The 25000-nt window shown below is 36.0% G+C and overlaps 1 protein-coding gene across 7 annotated transcripts in view; it reads right to left on the reverse strand.

The window, feature by feature from the left end:
• LOC135219625 (protein trachealess-like) overlaps window positions 1-25000 on the reverse strand; it is a 1405277-nt gene that overhangs the window by 134822 nt on the left and 1245455 nt on the right. For all 7 annotated transcript variants that reach the window (XM_064256544.1, XM_064256547.1, XM_064256543.1 and 4 more), the window contains one exon: window positions 9811-9852. In XM_064256544.1, coding sequence (XP_064112614.1) covers window positions 9811-9852 — 42 coding nt within the window. The remainder of the gene's footprint in view (window positions 1-9810; window positions 9853-25000) is intronic.

Consider the following 25000-nt stretch of genomic DNA (forward strand, 5'->3'; position numbering starts at 1 on the left):
AAATAGGATATGACTCGGAGCTGAGTAATAAAATTTAAAATTCTGGTGACTGAGTGTTTGTGCCCAGGTGACTAATCTTGGTACTGAATGAAGCGGGTGAAACTTTGTCCGTTTACTATCCGGGTGAGAGAAGGCTATATCGGAAAAGCTTGGAATACTCCAATATATCGACTGGGGAATTCTACTAGGAAATACTTTGGTAATCAACGGAATTTCATTCTTTCAACAAATTCACTTACCTTAGTTTCGGCCGAAGAGATAATTAGTTATGTGGTAAATATAAAATCGGTTGATTAATTATTTCCACCGCAAGGACAGAACTCTCCCGCTGAACTTATAACCGGCCTTATGCAGGTTTTGTGTAACATATATTTTATTGGGCACTTTTACATTTCCTAGCGTACTTTCATCTTTTTTTACACTTAACTTGAGCCTTCCTTAATCCTATCTGGGCCAAGATGCGCAGAGAATGTTGGGTTCTAGTTTCAGTCTTCAAATTTCCAGCCCCAAACTGTAATCAATAAGTTCCAACTTGGTATCAGGAGGATGGCAAATATCACCTTTCAAGAAAATAAAATGACGGAGTGTTTTGATAGCGTGGATTTGACATTTAATATGGACTGCGCAGAGTGATTCTTCGAAATGCCTCTGCTAACAGCCATTGCAGTTGCGGGTCTCACAAACTGCCTTCGGTGGAGTGGGATCGAATAAGACACCTACTTTTTGTCCTTCCTGGTTGTCATTTCCTTTTCTGTATCCAACGGTTTTCCGTTGACGTGAACTTCGGCAAATATTTCGTATAAAACAGAAAAGAAAAAGAAAAAGAACGAAAAAAGAAAGGAGACAATTAATGGTCATTTCTCTTTTTCTAAGTTCTTTAATAATTTTACACTCTTGTCCCTTTTCGACTTTCTTTTTTTCTTGTTTATTTCACTATTTCGGTTCCCTTCATCTCAGTCAGCTTCTTGTAAATATTCTTTTGTTATATCAGTCTCTATTGCCAGTATTCTGTTTTCGCTCTATTTTGGACATAAGTCTCTATATTCATTTACATCAAAATAAAACTTTCATAGACAACGTTTTTCAAGTAGCCTATTATAGTGTTCCTTGCAAAGGCTCTTCCGAAAAATCCGAGGTCTTCAAAGCCTTTCCACGACCTTATAATTCATCTTCAGTGTCTTTAGAAGCAGATGAAACGTTTTACTTCTTTCGAGTCTCCTTCAATAAACATGAAACTTTTTAAACATTCTTAAAGATCAATATCATCATTGCGTTATAAAAAAATTCAGCTATGCCTTGTTCTCTAGCCATTTTAACTACATATTTCTTCTCAATGCCCTTTTATTTTTATAATTTCTCAATACACTTTTATTTTCATAATATCTTAAAACAGTGTTTTCAGTAAACAGTAACGCAGTTCAAGTATTTTTAAGTGGACTTTTCATTTCAAGGCTTAGTCAATGAATACATCATTCTCTCTTTCACAGATGTTTTCAACGAAGCCTATTTCTTTAAATCTCCGCTCAGTAAATCATAATGTATTTTTGGTCACTTTCAAATCAACGGATGATTGGCAATCACAGGAAAATGTGGCACATCATAGGAGAGGTTTCTCCCACTAGGTACCACTCTCCTCCCTTTGCAATTTGGCCGCACGCAATGTCACACAGGGCAATAAAGGGAACGTTCTTCAGAGGTTTTCCTAGAAATGATTCTCATCGTAATTAATCATGATATCACAAAAAATTTCACCTGAATCAACATTGGGTTCCAACCCACTCATAAACCTCTCTTTCTACATCTCTGAATAGGAATGCGAGTCGTACCTTCTTATTTCCTGATCCTCATATCAAAAGATATATGTAACAATTTAAAATGTCAAATTACATTTTTATCAATGTAATACTGAATATCAACTGAGGCTTTAAGCGTCAAATTCACATTATTTGAGAGCGATGGGTTTTACCTACGAAATTACTTTGAAAAGATACCAAGGCAGCGAGGGCAAATTTGACAAACCATTCATTAGAATTCGAGAGCATCTGCTTCGACAGATGAAATTAGACATGGCCGACACTTTCACCAACACTGGCCTCTTTTTCGCCAAACGGGAAGGGGAAGCAAGGTTACAACACAATAAAGGCTCCCCTACCCACAAATTTGAAAAGAAATCTAAAACATGTCACGTTCCTTGAATGAAGAGCCTAAAATTGAAACAGTAAAAGGCATTTTGAGAGAGAGAGAGAGAGAGAGAGAGAGAGAGAGAGAGAGAGAGAGAGAGCTTACCTTACAGACCTTACATCTTGTTCGGGTTGCCCCAGGTCCCTCAGTGTGAGGCACCTCTAATGTCTACCAGAGAGTTGCTAGTACATCTTCCGGTATATTTTGCATCTTCCAATCTTGGATGGTCTGGGATGCAGTTTAGATATTTGTCGAGCTTATTCTTAAACACATCTACGCTCACTCCTGATATATTCCTCAGATGAGCTGGCAACGCATTGAATAGACGCTGCATTATCGATGCTGGTGCGTAGTGGATTAATGTCCTATGTGCTTTCCTTATTTTTCCTGGTATAGTTTTGGGCACTATTAATCTACCTCTGCTTGCTCTTTCTGATATTTTTAGCTCCATGATGTTTTCGGCTATTCCTTCTATCTGTTTCCATGCCTGAATTATCATGTAGCGTTCTCTTCTCCTTTCTAGACTATATAATTCTAAGGATTGTAGTCTTTCCCAGTAGTCAAGGTCCTTAACTTCTTCTATTCTAGCTGTAAAGGACCTTTGTACACTCTCTATTTGTGCAATATCCTTTTGATAGTGTGGGTACCATATCATATTGCAATATTCAAGTGGACTACGAACATATGTTTTATAAAGCATAATCATACGTTCAGCTTTTCTTGTTTTGAAGTGCCGTAACAACATTCCCATCTTTGCTTTACATTTTGCCAATAGAATTGCTATTTGATCATAGCATAACATGTTCCTATTCCTCATCACACCAAGGTCTTTAACTGCTTCCTTATTTGTGATTGTCTCAATATTAGGTCCCCTATATGCATATAGCTTTCCTTCTTTGTCTCTATAATTTAATGATTCAAATTTATCAGAGTTAAATACCATCCTATTTACCTCTGCCCAATCATATACTTTGTTAAGGTCTCTTTGTAGCGCGTTCCTATCCTTCAGTCAACAAGTTAATTTCTCTACTTATTCTTGTGTCATCGGGCAAACTACTCACTGAACCGAGTCCTTAACATACTGTCTATGTCTGCAATCATAATAACAAACAGTAATGCAGCTAACACCGTACCTTGTGGCACACCGGATATTACCTTAGCTTCATCCGATTTCTCATCGTTTGCAATAACTATCTGTTTTCTTGTTGTGTAAAAATTCTTTTAACCATCTTCCTACTTCATCCATTTATAGTTTTATGTTTTAATTTTCTTAGCTAATATAATATGGTCTACCTTGTCAAAAGCTTTTGCAACGTCTAGATAAACCACATCTGTTTCATTTCCGCTTTTCATATTTATGTATATGAGAGAGAGAGAGAGAGAGAGAGAGAGAGAGAGAGATTTAAAAATCTCATAGCTTTCTGAAAATGGTATACCATTTTAAAAGTAACTGATAAGCGGGATGATGGTTTTAATAGAAAAGTTAAGAAGGGAGGGGTGGGGTGGGGGAAGCAATAGGCTACATGCTAGAGAGAGAGAGAGAGAGAGAGAGAGAGAGAGAGAGAGAGAGAGAGGGGGGGGGAGGGGGTGGGGGGGGGGGGGAGGGAGGAGAAAAAGGCGGCGTCTGTTTAGTGTTGATAGCAATCAATTATGGCGGCATAACAATGGCGAACAAATGATCTATTTTTGTTAATTTAGTGCGTGACTCCTCCCCCAACGCTCGAGTGGTTGCAGGTGCTCCTCCTACCTGTTTTTCTGTGCTTCTTCCTCCGCCACATACTCCTCCTCTTTCCCCCCTCCAACATTTCCTCTCCCCCTTCCATTATCTTTTTTATTTCATCATCCGGCTTCAGGTCGACCTCGCCGGTAAAAAAATAGAGAAATGTAAATAAAAAATCCGGAGAGGAAGGTGTATAACTTTTCATAACACCGGTCAAGTGGTTCAGCACACCTGTTGTTCACGATGTTAAGCAGCTATGACGAAATATGCGGTCATTAAATGCTGCTACGGTCATTCAAAAATGTTTGCTACAGGTATGAAAAAACCTTCAACGTCCTTTTCCTTTTCAAACGGAAAAGAGCAAAAACAAGATCTCGCCACCTGACTACAGCGTCAAGGCCCTTCTGTACCTTTCCGAGACCCATCTAGTCAAAAATGAAGTCTAAATACTGAAGCAGTATATTACGTTGCAAATAAAAAATACAATGGAGACAGTGTGAGTTAATGAGGCAAAACACTGATGATACACTGCTTAAGGGAACATGCATAAAAAATGAGTTATGTGATACTGAAAAAGGAAACAAAGTTCTCTAATGAACGAAAACAAAGCTCCAAAATACCAGGTTGCTACTCTTGCATTATCCTTCTTTGTAACATTGAACCAATGTTCACGGAACTTATGTATCAAAACAGTCTAGCTTTTCTTGGAGGTCCCGCATGGAATGATTGGCCGGGACCTGCGCTCTTCATCTAAAAATAAACTTTGCATAACATTCCTGATAAAAATGGCTATTTTTATTACCGAATTAGATGCAGCGTTTGCCCAGGCAATATATCGCTTGATAGCGTCACACACTGATGGCGAAAGGTGAATTTCTTCAGAATGAAAAACAAGAGAGAGAGAGAGAGAGAGAGAGAGAGAGAGAGAGAGAGAGAGACTCACCATCGAAATGTATCCATCATTAAATAGGTATCGAGCTGTATATAATCCATCAGCGGGGACGCCATTTTCTTCACAAAGAAGAGAGCCAGGCCCCCGCCCCAATTTCCTCCCAAGAGACTCACGGGAAAGGGATAGAAGGAGGGGAGGGGGGGGGGGGGGGGGGCTGTTAAAAAGGGTTGGCTTCAATAGTAGTAAATAAGGAAAATATGAAAGAATGAGCGAAAGTCCTGACAGCTTACGAAAGTCACTTAACTGGATCTGTTGACTTTCTTCGTAGATTGTCGTTGTTATAGTTATCAATGCTGCTGTATTAGTTGTTCATTACATATTGTCGTCAATTTATATGCTTTAAATTTTGCTGCTAATGTAGTTATCGATGTTATTGCGGCGGCTACTGTATTTAAAATGGTGGCCATAACCACTGTCGTTGTTGTTGTGACTGACAATATGATTATAACGTAAGTTGTTGCTCATGATGATGTTTTCAATCGACTGGCTTCGGAAAACTTTGTCCCAAACGACTATTAATCAAGAGTGCTGTATTCTATTTTATACAAGGTACGAGGATGGCGGAAGGGCGGGGGGTCCTCAAGCTGATAGAGAGAGCTGAGAGAAGAGAGAGGAGAGGAGAGAGACGAGAGAGAGAGATGTGGGAGGAGAGAGAGAGAGAGAGGACTGGTCCCTAAAACAATTAACCCCATTTCTATGAATAGGACGCTAATTGTGACTCGCAATGAAGCCAACCCCTCCACAGTTTCTCCCAACCCCTCCCCCACAAAACCACACCCCCTTTCATGTCCCTCTCTCAAACCCACGAGAGAGAGAGAGAGCGATGGAGGCCGAGGAGAGAGGAAGGAGAGAGAGAGAGGACGAGAGAGAGAGAGGAGAGAGCATAAAATAACGAATATTCCCGACCTGAAAAATATACTGTAGGCTTTGTATATTTACAGTACTCTCTCTCTCTCTCTATATATATATATATATATATATATATATATATATATATATATATATATATATATATATATATATATATATTTCCAGTTCGTCCTATCAACTGATGGATCTAGATACAGAAAATTTCAGCTCATGCATTCAGATATTATTACTAATTAAAAAAACAGTTTCAAGCGCAAGTTCTGGCATAAGGCCAGCTTAATCTATGATAAGAGAGTACTTCTCGCTGCCGATGACCAACACCTGGGTGCGTTCGTGGAACAACGAACCGTTATTACCGAAACCCCGCTGGACGAAAAATCCAGGGACTGATTGGTAGTTCTTCCGGTAGATCTAAGCAATAACTCAGCGTCGGGTATTTCTTTGGAAATTACAGTTTCCTATAGTATTTCGGTTGCTTATTAACAATTTACCGTTAGTTTTGGGGGGTCGAGTGCAATTAACCCCCCAGGGGCTAGTACTGAACACGGCGAAAAACTCTTGAACCCCCAATCCCTAGTGGCTTTCGTTATTGCTTAGAATTCCTTTTCAGAGACGAGAAGGAAAAAAGTGAAGGAAAAACGCCGAGCAGAAAAAAGAAATAAAGAGAAAAAGAGAAAAAAAAACTTTGCCATTTCACCGCAGACTCGAACAATGGCTAATGGCTCTGACCAGTTTCATTATCTCTTGTTTCTGGACGAAATTCTGCATCCGACTGGATACAGTCTGAACAGACTGAGTTGATTAAGCTATCCATTACCATAAGGTTTTGTAATGTAAGAACTTTCGCTTCGTGTTATCGTTTCACCGTCATGATTTTTCACTGTTGTTAGAACACTTTCTCAAAATTATGAAATGAATTAGTTAAGTGACGATTATTTATTTTGCACGTTACAATACAATCTCCTTGGCAGACAGTAAAAACAGAAGAATAGCCTTTCTGTAAGAAAACTATTATATGAAGCTAACGTAGACCGAAATCCACGTCACTACAGCACGACAAAATTTGAATACCGATATTTGTCTTTATAAAATTAAGAATAATTTGTTATTATACATGAATGAAGATATATAAATTCATAAAAAAGCTATAGGTTATATGCTGTACAAGGAAGTGCAGAATGTATATCCGAAGAGTAAAAATCTAAAATATCCAAACAAGTTGAGAGCAAATCCAGCGCCATTAACGCACGCACCGTCTGGCTCCAAAGCTCCTCCAATACCAGGAACCTAACGGGCTGTTTGCCATGGAGCCAATGACAACAGTCGCGGACGGGTTAGGAGACTAATGAACGCAGTCATTTGTTGCTTTTGTTTGTTCCGTTACTAAGAAAATGCCTCACCAAAAATTCTTCATTCCTTCAAGTAAAAACGGGAACAGTTTCAAGAAAAGTGACGGACGTCAGCTGCTGTATTGCTGTGTTCAGATGCCTAACTGGGAACGGCGGAACACTTCCGGCAGCGCCTTCTAATGTACACCATTTTGTCGATGGAGAAGGTTATTTACAATGATTCCAATTACCGTACCTGCATTTAAGGCATAATATTTTAAAAATAAACCTTCTCCTCAAATAAAAATGTACAACACATGCATGCATAGTTTGCATACACATACTCGCACACAATCATGGAGTCATCTCTTTCGCAAGGTTTACGTCCTTGGCCCTCTCTGCCATGACCAAAGAACGCTTGCCCCAGGAAGGACTCCACAGTTGCATGTGCATTATCTCAATTTCATAATGTTCTTCTCTTGGAGGTTCTAGGAATTATAAAATTGCTTTCTAAAATACTTTGGACTTTCCTAGGTATTAATGTAGTTAAAATGTTTGACAATGTTGATTAGATTTTTATTCAGTTATTTGTCTCTTTTGTAGCTTAATATTACCATTTCCTATCCGATTTCATTATAATTTGTGCTCTTTTTGCTCTGAACCTTTATCCTTTTCCACATGACATTTCTATTCAGGTCAAGCTTACTAGTCAAGTGAATGACCCTTCGGCTTCTTCTCAAGCTGCGCACACACATTCGGGTAACATTCATTACGACCCAAAAATTGACACACGCACGGCTGGTGATACCAAACGATTCTTCCGCTTCACATTTTTTAAGCAAGTTTTTAGTGTTTTCCAACTCAAGTAAATCTGCCTTCATATACATATCATACATAGTTTTGTGTGTACTTACAACCAAAGATACAAATTTGTATACCTTTGTTTCTTTTATTGCCTAAATTCCATTACCCATCACACCATTTCGTGTCGGAAGTTTCACGAAAAGATCTCCGCAGATACTTAGAGAGAGAGAGAGAGAGAGAGAGAGAGAGAGAGAGAGAGAGAGAGAGAGAGAGAGAGAGAGAGAGAGAGAGAGAGAGAGCGAAATGACGTCCTCATCAGCTGTGTAAAGCCCAAGGCAACACCACACAACAGTATACAGTTTTTTCCTTTGGCAGATAAATTTTGCACAACCAGTTTTTAGAAAGTATAAAATTTCAGTTTCATAAAATGTACACAAAGGTCAGAATTTATATTTGTTCATGAATGTAACAGCCCAGTTACTTTAGTGAAAGTGAAAGCAAATAAACTATTGCTGGTCCTGAATATTAATTAATAACTTCTTGCAATACAAAAAATGCAGTGCAAAAACTATATTTAGAATGTTGATGGCTAATCAAAAGAAAGTATTAGCAAATGAAGCTTTTGATATCATGGGTTTATAAAAGTCAGCTTTGCAAACTAAAAATTGTCCTTCTTTTCTCTTCAACTCTCTTCGTTTCAGGGATTTTACGGGACAAATTCTGTAAAGAAACAACAGCCACTTAAAATGTCAAAAGCTCGTGCAAGCAGTGGCATTTCATGTACCCAAAACTTTACTCATATATTCTTGCATAATCCTATCCTGAATTATCAATAACACCGTCAACCTATAAAAAAAAACCACTACAACCCCCAATAGTGTAATAACATAGGAAATATTCCTGAAGGACACTAATCTCTTGTCTTCTCTACAAAATGACAAACCAGACTGCAATACCTGGGTCTTAAATCATGCAGATTCAGACAATCCTTGTAATTCCACACAAATATAAAAGGCCATTCATAATTATTAGTCAACCTGACATTCTTTCCAGTTGCGAAAAGGGAGAGCGCTTTCGTTGCAGGGCAAAGATATCTGGGGAAAATGACATGGATCCAGTTCTCCTCAACGCTTTAAGCAGACAAGTACGGTAGCACCACCCACAAACAACAACAACAACATCAACAACATCAAACAATAAAACACAATAGCACTACAACAAAGCAAGCACTAGGCGGGCCATATCTGCAACTACACATACGAACAATTTACACCTAGTTAACATTTAGGCTTACAACTGACGTTAAACACCAAGGCTATCTACTCAAACAAAATAAAAAAGAAAGCAGAAATGTCCTTGTCTCTATGACATGGGTTTAAAACTTATGTATTTTAATTATGCAAAATGAATAGCCGACTTCATCTATCGTATTTCCGTTATACCTCAATCGAGTAGCCTGCTTAGTGTATACTATTTTCAGGCACGAAGATTGAGATAAAAAATTGACTGTTTGAAACTTAATGTTGGACATGCAATATTAGCTACGTTATCAACATTTGTGAAATTGTTTCGAGAATCTGAAATTTACATCTAAGAATGAAATAACTTTGCAGTTAATAAAATACTGATTTAAATCTTACTCGACTAAGTCCTTCATGCAATATTTTGGTTAATTCAAAGTCTCACAGATGAACGATACAGAGGCCTTTTTGAGCGTCATTCTTAAAGAGGAGATTTCTGAAGCGATGTTAATAACAATCACGAGCAATGATCAGCCTCTAATTGCAATTAGAACTGAATGGTTAGGCAGTCATTAACTTACAAGGTTAGTGTCAGTGGAACTGATAATAAAACAAAAACAAAAAACTACAGCAATTAGTTGCACATCAAAAAGGGTTAGACGGATTAGTTTTTGTTATTCTGGATTAGTTACACTAGAACTAATTCATTCCTACCTTCCGTCTGGCAATTGTCGCCATTGTTGTTCGGGGGCGAAACTGTAATTAGAAATACCAGTAAATATTACTGATTTTGAAGAACAGAAAAGAAAAAAATTCTATTCAAGAGTATCAAATAAGCTTGTGTGGGTGTATGCAGTGTTTTTATGTGATCTTAAAAATCTTGATTTACATTTGTTCATTTGTCTGAATGGAGTTTTATATGGATGCATATATACAATTATATATATACACATACATAGAGATTTTCTATTTTCTCAATATATACACATATATATGTATATATATATATAGTATATATATATATAATTATATATCTATATATATACGTGTAAACGGTATATTTAATATATAAAACATGTGCGTCTGTACAAACTTATGTTGTAAGTAAGGGCATACTTAACAATTCACTTGTAGATACCATTTATATAAAGCACACCTAACACTAATATTGCTATTACAGTATCATAACTGCATTATATCTAAATATACCTCAGAAAAATCTAGATTACGTTTTACAGTTGGTTACAGTTGAGACATTATACCACTGAAATTTTTAAATACTTCAACTTATCCAGGAACTACATACATATATATATATATATATTATATATATATATATATATATATATATATATATATATTATATATATGTATATATATATGTGTGTGTAAATATATATATTATATATATATATAATATATATATATATATATATATATATATATATAGATATGTATGTATGTAATATATGAATATATATATATATATAGTAGATAGATGAATTAATTTGCTCAGTTAATACGGAAAACATGGTATTTAACAAGAGGAAATCTGGAGAGACCTAAAAAAAAAAAAATTAAAGTTTTAAGTTTTCCAGCTAAAGCTCCAACCAAATTTCTCTACATTTCCTCCATCAAGAAGAACCACACCATCCAGTCTGCTGGAAAAGGAAGATTGTCCAATCCAGTTTGGTCTTATTCTCGAGAGACTGCGAGCAACGATTGAGAGACAGAGTCTGATTCTGACTCTATTCCAAGAGGTCGTCGTCCCTAATGAAGCCTCCAAGTTCTCCTAAAAACACTCAGTCTGAGAGGCGAAATGATTCTACGTCAAAAGTTGACACCAATTAGAAAATTAAATACAGGTCCTATTAATGACCAAATCTATTCAAAAAATGATGAGTCACTAATGACTCTCCCATCTACTTACTTCATGTCTCAGGTGACTCGTTCCACAGCCACAACTACTGCAGATGCAACGCGGTTTTCCAAATGCAAAAATGGCTCTCATTCAACATTGAGGCACTTGAAAGTAATCAGTTATAAAAGACAGCTCGGCATATAAAGAAGACACGTACTAATAACAGCTGGAATCGACGGAAAATGAAATATCCAATTAGCCATTATACGTGTGTCCCGGCCGTATGTCACTATTAATCACAAACGACGAATAATCACCTGCTAGTCATAAATAAAACGTAATCACCATGAAAAGCCTACTACAAGTTCTGAACAGCACAGGTTCCATACTCGGGTGAAATCCAATGAATTCGTCAGCCAGTATTTGGTGCCAACTCAGCTCAAGATTAAAACGACAAGAATAAATCTCACACACGTGCGGTTGTCATAACGTATAAAGCATGTCCAAGGTACAGACACTAACGTATGATGCCTCAGGTCAATGAACTTTCTGTATCGGTGTATTTACGTAGAAACGTATTTTTGACAGTGCCTTTTACAAATTGACACTGCCAAACAAACTGAAGCTACACATCCCTAACGTACAATATTAAGGACTACATAAATACGGGAATGGCTGGGCAGAAGAAATAGACCTGACCAAAAATCCCACTAAAAGTATTTCTGAAAAAGATATTTTGATTAGGAGCTGACAAATCTTGCAAATGCTAGAAACATAGGTGCGGTGCAAAAGCAGATATCAAGTCCTGTGACACAAAAATCTCCCCTGAAAAGTAAGTTGGCCAAGGCACAGGATTAACAAGGAAACTTCCTAGTCGCTGGAAAAGAAATTCTGAGATAAACTAAAAAGTATTTACAGCCTGAAAGCAAAGAAACCAATGAAATGCATCGTTGCGATAAATGGAATAATCCTCCCTGAGAAAACACGGACATTATTCGGTAAATTACTGACTTCCTGGTCTCATTCAATAATAACATTAATAAAATACAACAACAACAAAGTAATTAATATGATAACGCGTATTTTTTACATAACAACATCTGCCGTAAGGTAGATAAGGAATTACCAATGGCAGGGAATACCAAAATATTAATGGGCCATCAGTTTAGTTACGAAAATAAAGTAGCCAAAACACAAAGAAATCCAAAAACAAGTATCATGAGTCATATAAGAAATGTAAATATATAACATATTTCATATTAAAAAACCACGATTATATCAATCAACTGTATTATTTGTAAAACTTAAAAACATACTGTATACCATCAACCTATCACATGCTGGTAAAATTTGAAAAAAGAAAGTAACCCTCACGAATACACTGCAGATTTCTGATTTCCAAGCTGCCAAAGCTAAATGAGTCCCAGTAGTCATCAACCCTCTGATCTCGATAAGAAACAAAACGTGAAGTCTTTCAAGTCAGCTCTTGTCTAAACAAGGGCCACACAGACTCATACGACCTTACAGTTGCTGACACCATTCCTCCAGAAGAAATCCACAAAAGAATTAAAAACTTGTTCGCCTGTTCTCGTTCTCAATGATTCTCTCAAGCAATATACCTATGCTCCTTTCCTCAACAAGAAGAAGGCTGAGGTTTTTCTCTGGATGAAGCATGACTCCCCCTTTCCTGCATCTCGTTGCAACTCACGACATAACTAGGATGATGTGGTATTAGCCAAGTTATCGAGTAACTTTCACAATTTATTGTACTTTATCTTTCGTCGGTGCTTTCATAATCCGTAATCTTTGCCATTTAAGATTTTTTTTTTCGAGAGCTCCGCTGATATTTGGCTAGTCGCCTTCACGTTCTCCCACGCTTCCAGAATTGCTTACTCTACGTATAATTAACTCAGCCTCAACCAGTTTAGAATTTCAGATTAGCTCTCTCAGTTATTTAGGAAATAACTTTTACCAGTTATTTTCAGATTAACCGACTCCAATTACTCAACATAAAATGGTTTAAGTTTAGAAGTTTGTCACTACTGGTTCATTACCTCCCGGTAATTAGGTAACGCTAATTGATATATAATAAATTTTTTTTTTATTAGTTACAAACATCAAACCTGAAAGAAATGAAAGCCACGGCGCTCTTTACAGTAAGGCCCATATTTTCTTTACAACTTTCCTTCAACACAATACTCGTTTTTCTTTATTTTTAACTCACCAAGAAACAAAATACCATTTTGTAATAAAGACAACGGTCACATTATTCAAAAAAAAAAAAAAAAAAAAAAGTAAATAACCGACAACATTTAAAAGCAAAATTAAAGTAGGGAATATCCGTATCTGTTTCATCATCTTTTAGAAAGAAATCATTCAATTCAACATAACCCAGTATTCAATTTCTGACATGTACCATATATTATTGCCAGGAAACATAAGACGTAAGCATTGATTTTCTTGAGCATCTTCCCTCCCTCCAGTTTTCTTTGTCACGACAGCATGCAAATATAATCAGCTCTTTTAAGAAATACACCCAGCATATGTCTTTTAATCGCTTTATAAATTGTCTTAGGCAGGTACATATTCATCAAAATATATAACCCAGACAAGCTAAGTCAAGATAATGCCAAGATGAATGACAACGATGAAATAAATAATTATAATAATAAAAAAAGGGATAACAACAAACGTAATCAGATAATCTAATTGCGGGACGGTCTCTTAAAATGTTGCTCCCTCCTCCTCCTCCTCCTCCTCCTCCTCCTCCTCCTCCTCCTCCTCCTCCTCCTCCTCCTCCTCCTCCTCCTCCTCCTCCTCCAATGGGGAAAACTTCCTCTCTGAAAGTACGTAACTTTTCCTCGGGACGCTAACAAGGCAGTTTTCTCGCATAATTAATTGTTTCTCATTAAAGAGGGAGGTCCCGCTTCTATTTTTTCCCCTCTTTTTTGGGGGGAGGGGGGTGGTATGTTTGGTGGGGAGGCCGGAAGGGTCTCTTTCAGCCTACATGCCATTATGAGCATCTAACTCGGAGGCCATAAAATAACTCTTGCAATTTTGATTCAAGTTGATAAAAAAAAAAATATATTCCTTTCCTATTTCTGCCATTATTGGGACGAATTATAGTTTAGCTTTCTGGTTTAAAGAAACCAAAAATCTAAGGAAAAATAGCCAGATAAAATAGAGTAACTTCTTCAACATAAAGAGGCTTACTCTAAAATATGGGCATTAGGCAAGAAAGCTCTATGGAATTCACAACGTACGCTAATCCTCCCAATGAGAAGTATTTAAAAAGTCTATAAATACTATGAAATCGGTATAAGTAAAAGTCATCGGAAATTAGGAGCACAATGACAGCTTTCCAGGAAACTGGTCTCTTCATTCTCGGGGCAACGAATAATTTGGGTCATGTCAGGCACTGAACGGGTGGCCATCCATCAATGTATACCAGGTGACTAGTATATCGATTTACGAAGTCGACCGGGGCTAGCAGCCTCATCCTATAAACCAGTTCTTAGAAACAATTGCATGACCAGAAAAAGGTCACAATGAGGACTGAACAACAAATTTATAGTAAATCTGTTAAAAGTAATCAATACTAACCTTGTAAGGGCAAGCTCACAAAACTTATTATTAATTCTAATAATAAAGTAGTATATGAGACGCTCCAAAAGGACTTCAATGCAATAAAATCGCAAATAAATCTGCAGTCATTCCTGTTCATCTCAGGCCATGAGACAACGAGGAAATGTAAAATTTCTAGGAGTTTATTTTAACTCTTTCTCCGCAAAACTGTCATTGTGATGCAGTAAGGCTGGAGGTTGTCGACGGAATACAAAGTCTGCTTCGTCAGAACTTGCATTTAACTTACACCAAAATTTCGGCTGCTTATTGGGGAGAGAGAGAGAGAGAGAGAGAGAGAGAGAGAGAGAGAGAGAGAGAGAGAGAGAGAGAGTCTAACTCGTATCAAGCGCATCTCTAGTATAAAGGACATTTTCACGATGACAAAACAAGGTCACTCATTCACATGGTCATGGTACCCAAGTAAGGATACGGCAAGGATTCTCTATGAGCAAACTCGTGCCCCTGGCTTTAAGGAGCAAATGGAACCTAAAGAATCGAATTACAGGAAATATGAGCAAACATAAGCCTTCCCGTTGTTAGATAAGAAGAGCTGAGTATCGTTAACTATTTATGACCAAACCCCGACAGTGAATAGAAGTCATTAGTGCTCTCTGTATTATTTCCAAGCCGACGTATAAAACATATCGGGCTAAAACTGAGGGATAGACTTAAAATATAATGGTATGCAAAATATTCCTTCCCAGTTTTGCTACGACAGTCTTTATAAATAAGGCGGGCAAAAAAAACAAGAAAAAAAATTCCAGAAACGAAAACATTCATGATGTAAAAGACGAATTACATTAGAGGTACTTTAAAAAGGACTTTTATCATGAAGAAAAACAAAGATAAATTAAACTCGTCATCACAAGGCAACCGAAATTCTCAACCGGTCTTGCCTGTGAAATAAAATTAGCAGCAAATTAATTTGTATGAAGTAGCAGTGCAGATGGCTAATTAACCAACAACTAGAGATCACACAAGTTAGCCAATTCTAATAAAAATTGAAGTTATGGCATGGGGGAATAAAGCATATAAAATTAACATTCATTTAGATTTCAATCGTGCATTAATAGGTCTTGATCATATATTTATACATTATAATAATAAAAATTTCCTCCCGGCAGGCAAAAAACGCTCATGCCTTGAAGGGAAATTCAAGGATGAACCCTCTGTGCAGACAACCTTCACAGCATTAACCTCTCCATACAGGTATGCTTGCAGAGCTCATTGGCGGCAATAAGTAGACGTCTCAGACAGACTGGGCCGCCTTTCAAGAATCCAGCAATCACTCTCGAGCTTCCTCGATATTCCATACCATCATGTCTGGATGTCTGGCGAGCAGTCTCATCTGAACTCCCTTTATCAACTGCTACTTTATTCCACAACATCAGAATCAGAATGTGTCCTTTTTCTCCATCATATCGTCATCTGCCTCACCTCCGAATCCCTTCCAAGAATGTTCTTGCTTCAACGCTATCAACATTTTTACCACATCGTCACAGTACCACACCCAACACCTTTTCAATGCTGCTGGCACCACAAGTGATCAACAGAAAAGCTGATTCGACAGTATCCTCAGTTTCTCTCTCATCTCCATTTCTTCTTCCGTATGTGTGTGTATATCATATATATATATATATATTGAATTTTTATCACATCACGGTGATTCATATACATATATCGAGCTACAAATGTTCTTTAATATCCAATTCGCTCTACCTCGGAACTAATATATTTTTATATATGTTAACCAAAAGGAAATTTTTTTGTTGATAATAATTTTGTCCTCTCGTGGGTTCGAACCAGAGCCCAGCGGAGAAGAGGAGAAATCAGGACTTCAGTGACTTCACATGTTGGCCGATTCGATAATGTCACTGAAGTCCTGATTTCTTTTCTGTCCGCTGAGCGCCGGTTCGAACCCACGAGAGGACGAAATTATTATCAACAAAAAAATTCCCCTTCGGTTACCATTTACAAAAATGTATTAATTCCGAGGTAGAGCGAACTGGATATTAAAGGACATTTGTAGCTCGATGTGTGTGTCTCTCTCTCTCTCTCTCTCTCTCTCTCTCTCTCTCTCTCTAACACACACACACACACACACACACACACACACACACACACACACACACACATATATATATATAATATAATATTATATATATAATATAATACTACTTATATATATATATATATATATATCTATATATATATATATATATATATATAATATACTACTATATATATATGTATATATATATATAATATATATATATATATATATATATATATATATACTGTATATATAAGAGCTGCATGGCATGCAAGTCTAAGAACAGTGTATGAAGAAATGTTGTGAGGTAAAAGTAAAGGCATTGGTGCAACGCGATATATTAGTACCTCACCAGTTTGTAGATGCCAACTTGATGCAAAACGAATAGCATGGACTAACTGCTAAGGTAAAGGCATAAAAGCAGATGTGCGACGTTCTCATTTGAAAAGTTAACTTGAAATATATACTAAAATTTTGGGGAAAGGAACCCACTTATTTAATGAATTTAGTATAAATTGAAAATGAACTTACCACGGAGCTGGAAACATCCAAATATAAAGAAATTATTCCAGCAATGGTTCCTGCACAATATCTAAAATCATAGTGGCACAGCTATAATCTTCTCGGTAATCATAGGAAAAAAAATGCCGAAGGTTAAGCAAACGATTTTTAAATATTCATCACCATCAAGTAAACAGTTGCCAATGTGCCCTGAATCACGAAGCACACCACGAGATCTTCTAACCAGCAGGGCCTTTGGAGTTCAGACAATTACTCAACCGATTCCATCTCGACCTTTACAATATCTGTATCGAGGCAGCAGTCGCATTAATTTGCTTCTGCAGAGAGCCGATAACTATTACTTGACTTATACTATCTTTAAAACTAAGGGTCTGAGAACATTTAACCTAAGGAACATCGAACAAGACCAGTCCTGGCTTACCAAAATACCATCAATAACTCTGCTACCGGGCAATCATCTTCCAAGAAAATGGATAACAAACCATACAATCAATTTAGAGAAGCATTTTGGACTAGATGATTAATATAACTCAGATCTAACAAAATTATTTCGTCTCCTCGGGTTTTATTTCGATCTTATTTATGCAATGAAATTTTGAAATTTTGTTGATACTCGGTATACTCGTATCCTGTGAGAGAGAGAGAGAGAGAGAGAGAGAGGTCAAACCAACACTAACCAACAACCACCCCTATCTAGATGACTATTCCCCCCCTCCCCAACTCCTCTTCCTGTAATCACTACCCGACCAGCAACGAAACCTGGTACATCCCCCCCCCCCCTTCCCCACCCCACCCCGACCGTTAATTCGCCACGCACTAAACAGTTCGTTAGGCCGAAGTGAAATTCCCTAACAAAGTCATTTTATGCACGGCGTCGGAAGAGCCCATTTTTAGCCCTAATTAAAATCGGTAAACGTTTAATCCATCGGAATAATGGCACATTTAATGCCGGGCGAAAGCATCAACGCCATGCAATTACGGCCCACTACAAGAGCAATAAAGAAAATAATGAAAAAACTGGAGGGCCAGTGGGAGATTGAGTCGCTGAGAGAGAGAGAGAGGGAGAACCGGAGAAGGAGATGGAGGAGGAGATAGAGAGAGAGCGAGAGAGAACCCGAGAGAGAGGGAGAGAGAGGAGAGAGAGAGAGAGCAAACCCGAATTAATTGGTTTCAGAATTATCCCGTTCATAAAGGCTCGATTCGTAGATGAATGTATTTTCTTTTCATTGTCCTTGATCTATGTGTATTTATTTGTTGTGAATACCTGTGCATCTGCTCTCAGGGTGCTGTACAATTTCGTAACGGAAATATTTACTTCTGGTAAAAAAAATAAAAATAAAAATAAAACAGTGCTTTATTCACACGGAGGACCATAAGTGAAAGAAAAGTAGATCTAAATCGTGACAACTGGATACGAAAATAAAATACAATTGGCGAAATGTGATTAGGAAGACAACAGAAGTCCGATGACACGTCTCGTATATCACGACCTTCGGAGTCTGGGGACACCAGGATGCCAACGCCAACCTCTCCTGAGGATCCGAAATCTGAAGAAGAGGAGTTTCATGACCTCCCAAAGCGTAAGGGACACCGGAGAGCAGAGGACGCTGGTAATGAAATTGTAATTATCCCTAGTGAGAGACGACGCGCCGTAAATAAATTAATAAGTTGAACCACCAGTCCACCAACACAGCCACCGCGGTGGATCGCCATTTTCTCCGACGCATTTTTCGTCTGCGGATTTAATTAAAATCATTAGAGGTTTGCTTAAGTCAAAGGGAAAGACAAAGATGCCAGACGGTAATTTGTAAACCCGAGTTATAAGGGGAATACGGGATGAAGCTCGCCGTCCGGCCGCCGAGAATACCAAAGAAGAAGAAATTACGACTCCCACCATAATATTAATGCAGACTCTCCCGGGGCTCTGCCTATTTCCATTTTCATGGAGGGGCGTTACTACCATTATCGTTATTTTTCACATTCATACACAATGGAAGGAATCTCGTTGTGGACATTCTTCATATATCAAGCCTTTCCGTATTTTTCGACCTGACCAAATTACATTGCAGGCTGTAAGCCTGTCTTTCATACGCCACAATTTATGTTGCCTTTCCTTGTTTGAACAATTACCTTTGTTTTTGCGTAGAGAATACAAAGTATTTAGAATTTTGCCTCCTCGTCTGAAAATAATATCTAGAATCATGCTGAAACAATTACGATTGTTGTAGTTTCTTCATTTCCCAGCAAGCGACGTCTCCCTCTATTAATGATGCTTATCTGCTCAAAGAAATTTGTTTCCATGAACTGCGCTACAAGGAACAAAGTCACGCAATCTCTTCACTAAAATCTGGAAAATGTCGAGTAGTATCGGATTTGCTACGTGTTCCAAAGGAGAACTTGCCTCATAACATTGCAAGACGGTAAGAAGAATAATGATTCGGAATTAAATTGTAAACATAAGTAAATAAATGACAATGAAACTATAGAATATCATCTCCATTTTCATAACAACACAAACGTAATATGTATGGAGGTTAAGATTTTATTTAATTAAATGAGAGCGTTGTGAGCAATATAAAGCGCTACATAAATATATACAAATATATATATATATATATATATATATATATATATATATATGTATGTATATAAGTGTATCTGTGTAATTATATATATATATATATATATGTATATATATATATATGTATATATGATATTAATTTAAATTATATATATGTAATATATATAATGTTATATTATATAAATGGTATATATATTTATATATATATATATACATATAATATATATATATATATATATGTGTGTGTGTGTGTGTATTATATATAATATATATATATATATATGTATATAATATAATATATATATATATAGTATATAATGTGTAATAAATTATATGTTATATATATATATATATGTAAATATAATATATATGGAAATATATATATATATATATATATATATAATATTATCTATGTTATATATGTATTCTATCTGTATATAATAATAATTGTAAATATATATATAATATATATATAAATATATATATTATATATTATATATTATATATATATATAGGGAAGGCATTAACAATACAAGAACTGAAGTGAAAATCTTGCTTATAATTAATTTTCCGTATTTTAAACGCTGTGCATATGATCGTCCATGAGATACTGCAGCATTTTTGAACTGCAAATAATACCAATCACCCCATTACAGGCCTGGTATATAAATTACTGGTTGCGCTACGACATTTTAATTACCAAGTCTTTGCAGCTATGTATTCATTACAAAAAACTATATGATCATTACAAAACAAACCAACAAAGTGATAAACAAGAAGATCGCGTCGGTCTATTTTGCGCCTGATTAAAGAGTATATAAGAGAATGTCTAAATAGTACTACACTTCAGTCTTTAACAAATTCATAGGAGACAAAAAACAAAACTTAGGAAGAGAACAATGCATCACTGCAGTGTGCGAGAAGATAACGGTTCCGATTATAATTCTTACTTTGGCTTATGATTTTTTTTTATTTCTTATTTAAAAGCAAATAGGATATGCATCCCAGTGCATTTAACTGGCCAGGTCTGAATCAAACAAGCGGGAAAAAATTATGGCCTAATCCCGAACGAAGCAATGGATCCAACTCTTTGTTTATGCCCCTGACGGGTCAGCGTAAAAAACAGTCACCGAAGTGAGCAATCCCCGGAACGTTGAGCCCAACAGAATAAATGTGGGGTGTCATGGCCTGGCGGTTGTGATGAGGCCCGTCTCGGCCTCTTCTCTGTGAAAAAGAAAAAACTGCCAAAACAAAGTGCCAAGCCACCGGCACCAAAAAGTTGGTGGAGTTTCTACACACGAAGCCTTTCATCTGGGTAAAATGACTGTAGTACGCCCAGGCTGGGCCTGAGCCATCTTGCATCACGACCACAGCGCGCAGACTCTCCAACGCCACATCAAACATAATGCAAACTTCCAGGGAGGGGAAAAATCATTATCTCCAAACGCCATTACACACCTACTAATCTGCGAAGTTATCCTATAAAAGGCGTTCCATCCACTTGCCGGAAAATAGAAAGTTAGGAGACCACTCATAATGGCGAGTCTTTACACTCGCTTCTGGAAGTGTATCATAAGTAATTTATTATTTCTTCTCCTTGCGGTGATATTACGCCTTAACAAGTCTTTATAAAGCCCCGAGGAGAATTCCAATTTGCCTCTAATGAGGGGAAACAGAACGAAGGTGTCAAAAAAAAAAAAAAAAAAAAAAAAACACTTGAACCTCGGACACATGATAAGGATTTTGTACCCAGAAGATGAGAAAGGATACCATATACACAAGGATACACACACATTATATATATATATATATATATATATATATATATATATATATATATATATATATATATATATATATATATATAATATCTTTTTAATCTTCATGAAGGTGTTAGCTAGTGAAGGATAGAGGCTTCATGTTCAAATCAAGTCTGGTGATCAAGTTGGTGGCTTAAGCCTTTAGTTTTGTTTTTCACTCGAGCTGACGCTGGTACCCAAACATAGCTGGTCGACTGGTGGGCGGTGGCCAGGAATCACACCATGGACCTCGCAAACCTGGGTCAAGTGGTCTAACAAATAAATTCATAATAACAGAAGGAATAATTGAGCCTATAAATATGGGTAACTTGTTGGACCACTTGCCTATTATTATTATTATTATTATTATTATTATTATTATTATTATTATTATTATTATTATTATTATTCATACGATGAAACCTATTCATATGGATCAAGCACACCACAGGGGCCACTGACTTATAATGCAAGCTTCCAAAGAATAAGGTGTTCATTAGAAAGAAGTAAGAGGAGGTAAAGAGATATACATAAAGAAGAGACCCCATTTATTAATAACGGACAAAATAAATTAATAATTGAATAAATACATACAAAAATGTATTAAAATACAAGAATAGTATTAGGGTACTGCATAATTGAGGATCAGGGATCAATTGTGAATGTGAAAGATCTCTTTTGAAATACAACTTATGAAAAAGGGATAAACAAGAAACCATCCGTCAATGGTCCAACTCATAACTGCTACTATTGCGAAACATTAACATACCATCACGAACCACTCATAGAAATATACTAGCGGCTGTATTTTATATTTTAAATTGATGTGAATGTGAAAAAGAGATTAAGATTAATTAATCTTTTTGTTATATATAATATTATAATATCTATATATATATATATATATATATATTAATATAAATATATATAAATATATAATATATATATATATATATATATATATATATATAATATATATAAAACAAAAAGAAATTCAGCTGTTCCGCACACCTTAAAAAGAGTTATTTAGTGTAATTTTATGAACTATATAATTTTTAAAAACAATTTTTTAAAATGAAATTATCAGTATTAAACCTGAACCAAGCGATATAATCAAAATGGCTATTATAAGCCTTACTATTTTTACTATCGATAATTCACTAACGAAAAGAGGTAAGCTACAAAATAAAATGAAAAAAATAATACAAAATAACACGAAAAAATATAAGTACAATTGCGTAAAAAATAATCAAATCAAAAACTATAATAACAAGGTATCAAAGCATAGAAAAGTGAAGAGTGTGAGAGAACTTGATCCCTGGGCAGCGAAAAGCCTTGGGGTGGCGGAAAGGACAAAAGCCATTGATACTGAATAATGCCAAGTAAAAAGTTATCAAAATACAAGCAATCATATGCCTGGAACTGATATTCATTCCGAAACCCCGATCTCGGATTATTAACGCGAATGCAAGTTACCACACCATTACAAAAATATCGGGGTTAACATGACTTACATCATTATTGTTCTTTGTATCATATAAAAAAAAAAAAAACACACACACACACACAACACAAAAACCGGTTCTGATAAGTTGGAACAGAGAAATTTTCAAGAAAAAAAATCTTAGATTAAAATGATATTATCATGAACACAGTGCAATATTCTAAAACTAATAAAACCAGCGTAAAAAGTTTGAGCGTGGGATTAGCAAAAGAAAATCACCAACGTGCAAAATAATTTTGAATCAAACCCCAGAATCTTTTAGAAATTGTGAAAATATAAAATACATATGAGGATATTATATATATATATATATATATCTATATATATATATATCTATGTATATATATATAATATATATATATATATATATATAATATATATAATAACGTAATATCCACCAAGAGTGCTGCATTTCATCGTCTGAGCCATTTACTTAACTGGCAAAATGACGAAGCCTTCTCAGGTTAAACTAAATAATAAATAACGTTAAAATAAGCTGTGATATTTGTCTGAGAACGTTCTTCATTATTGATACCTGTGCAATTTTTTCTACTCAAAATGACATCGCCTGCTACTTTCTGGAAACAAGAATTTTCAAGGAATTTAATAAAATTCCCGTTCCAAATAATAATAATAATAATAATAATAATAAATATAATAATAATAAATAATAATAATAATAATATAATATAATATATCAATTTTCAAATGGGGAAATTGAAAAACATAAAAAAAGGGGTTACGATATAAAAAAGTTGTCTCCGTACATTGCTTCTATTTTCTTATCATGTGACAAACACGAGACCTGACATTCAGAACACATAACAGTAACGTTTAATACCCTTTATAGCAGGGCGGTTGTATAATACGCCGGAAAAACATGAAGTTCCTTCACTCAGAGAGAGAGAGAGAGAGAGAGAGAGAGAGAGAGAGAGAGAGAGAGAGAGAGAGAGAGAGAGAGAGAGAGAGAGAGAGAGAGATTAAGGAAAATGAGACATAGAGGAAATAATGTGAAATACAGGAGGGCTACCAGAGGCTTGACTAGCATACACAAGTAGCTGAAGGCAGATCCCTGCATCCAATCCCCTCTCTCTCTCTCTCTCTCTCTCTCTCTCTCTCTCTCTCTCTCTCTCTCTCTCTCTCTCTCTCGTGTGCTTGAAACAAAAAACGAACGCCACCAATATATAGCTTTACTTTTGGGTTCCTCTCTCGGTTTCTCTCTTTTTGAGCTTACAGCAAGAACTTCACAAAATAAATCACTTTGCTTACGTCTCTCTCTCTCTCTCTCTCTCTCTCTCTCTCTCTCTCTCTCTCTAGAAATCTGGTATATTGAAAAGCATTAGTCTACAAACAGTAACCAATTGATGCAAATCATGCTATTATCTAATTAGACTAATAAAATGGAATTAAGTAGTTACATAACTGGAACAAAAACGATCCGTCGAGGAAATAAATTGCAAGAATTTAATGAAGCAGTCATAACACTGGTCACAGAATAATAAGACTGAAGATTAAGAGAGCTGCACAAATCATGATAAATCCCAGGTATTGACATTCGATTCCGAAGTGACTGGACAATGTCTAGACGAAAATCCTCAAGCAAAAACGACGAGTTTACAATTAACCACAATTGCACAACATAATTAAAGCCAATGACTTAGTAAACTTTAAAATAATGACTCGCAGATGGAAATTAATTATATGGTGCATGCAATGCTTAAAAAAATTCCCATTCAAGTGTAAATTAAATAAAAATTACACCTAAACAAAAATTTCAAAATATCATTGCAAAATTAATTAATTTTTATATTAAAACAAAGAACAAAAAAGGAACATTATAATATTCTAAATCAGTACTTCAAGAAGAAACTTTTATAACAATAAAATACACTCTACGAGTATACCTTTGGTATGAGTGGTTTCAAAATTACAAAATACCACCGAACTGTTGCAATAGGAA

This window comes from Macrobrachium nipponense, chromosome 1 (genome assembly GCF_015104395.2).
Source record: "Macrobrachium nipponense isolate FS-2020 chromosome 1, ASM1510439v2, whole genome shotgun sequence".
NCBI lineage: Eukaryota > Metazoa > Arthropoda > Malacostraca > Decapoda > Palaemonidae > Macrobrachium > Macrobrachium nipponense.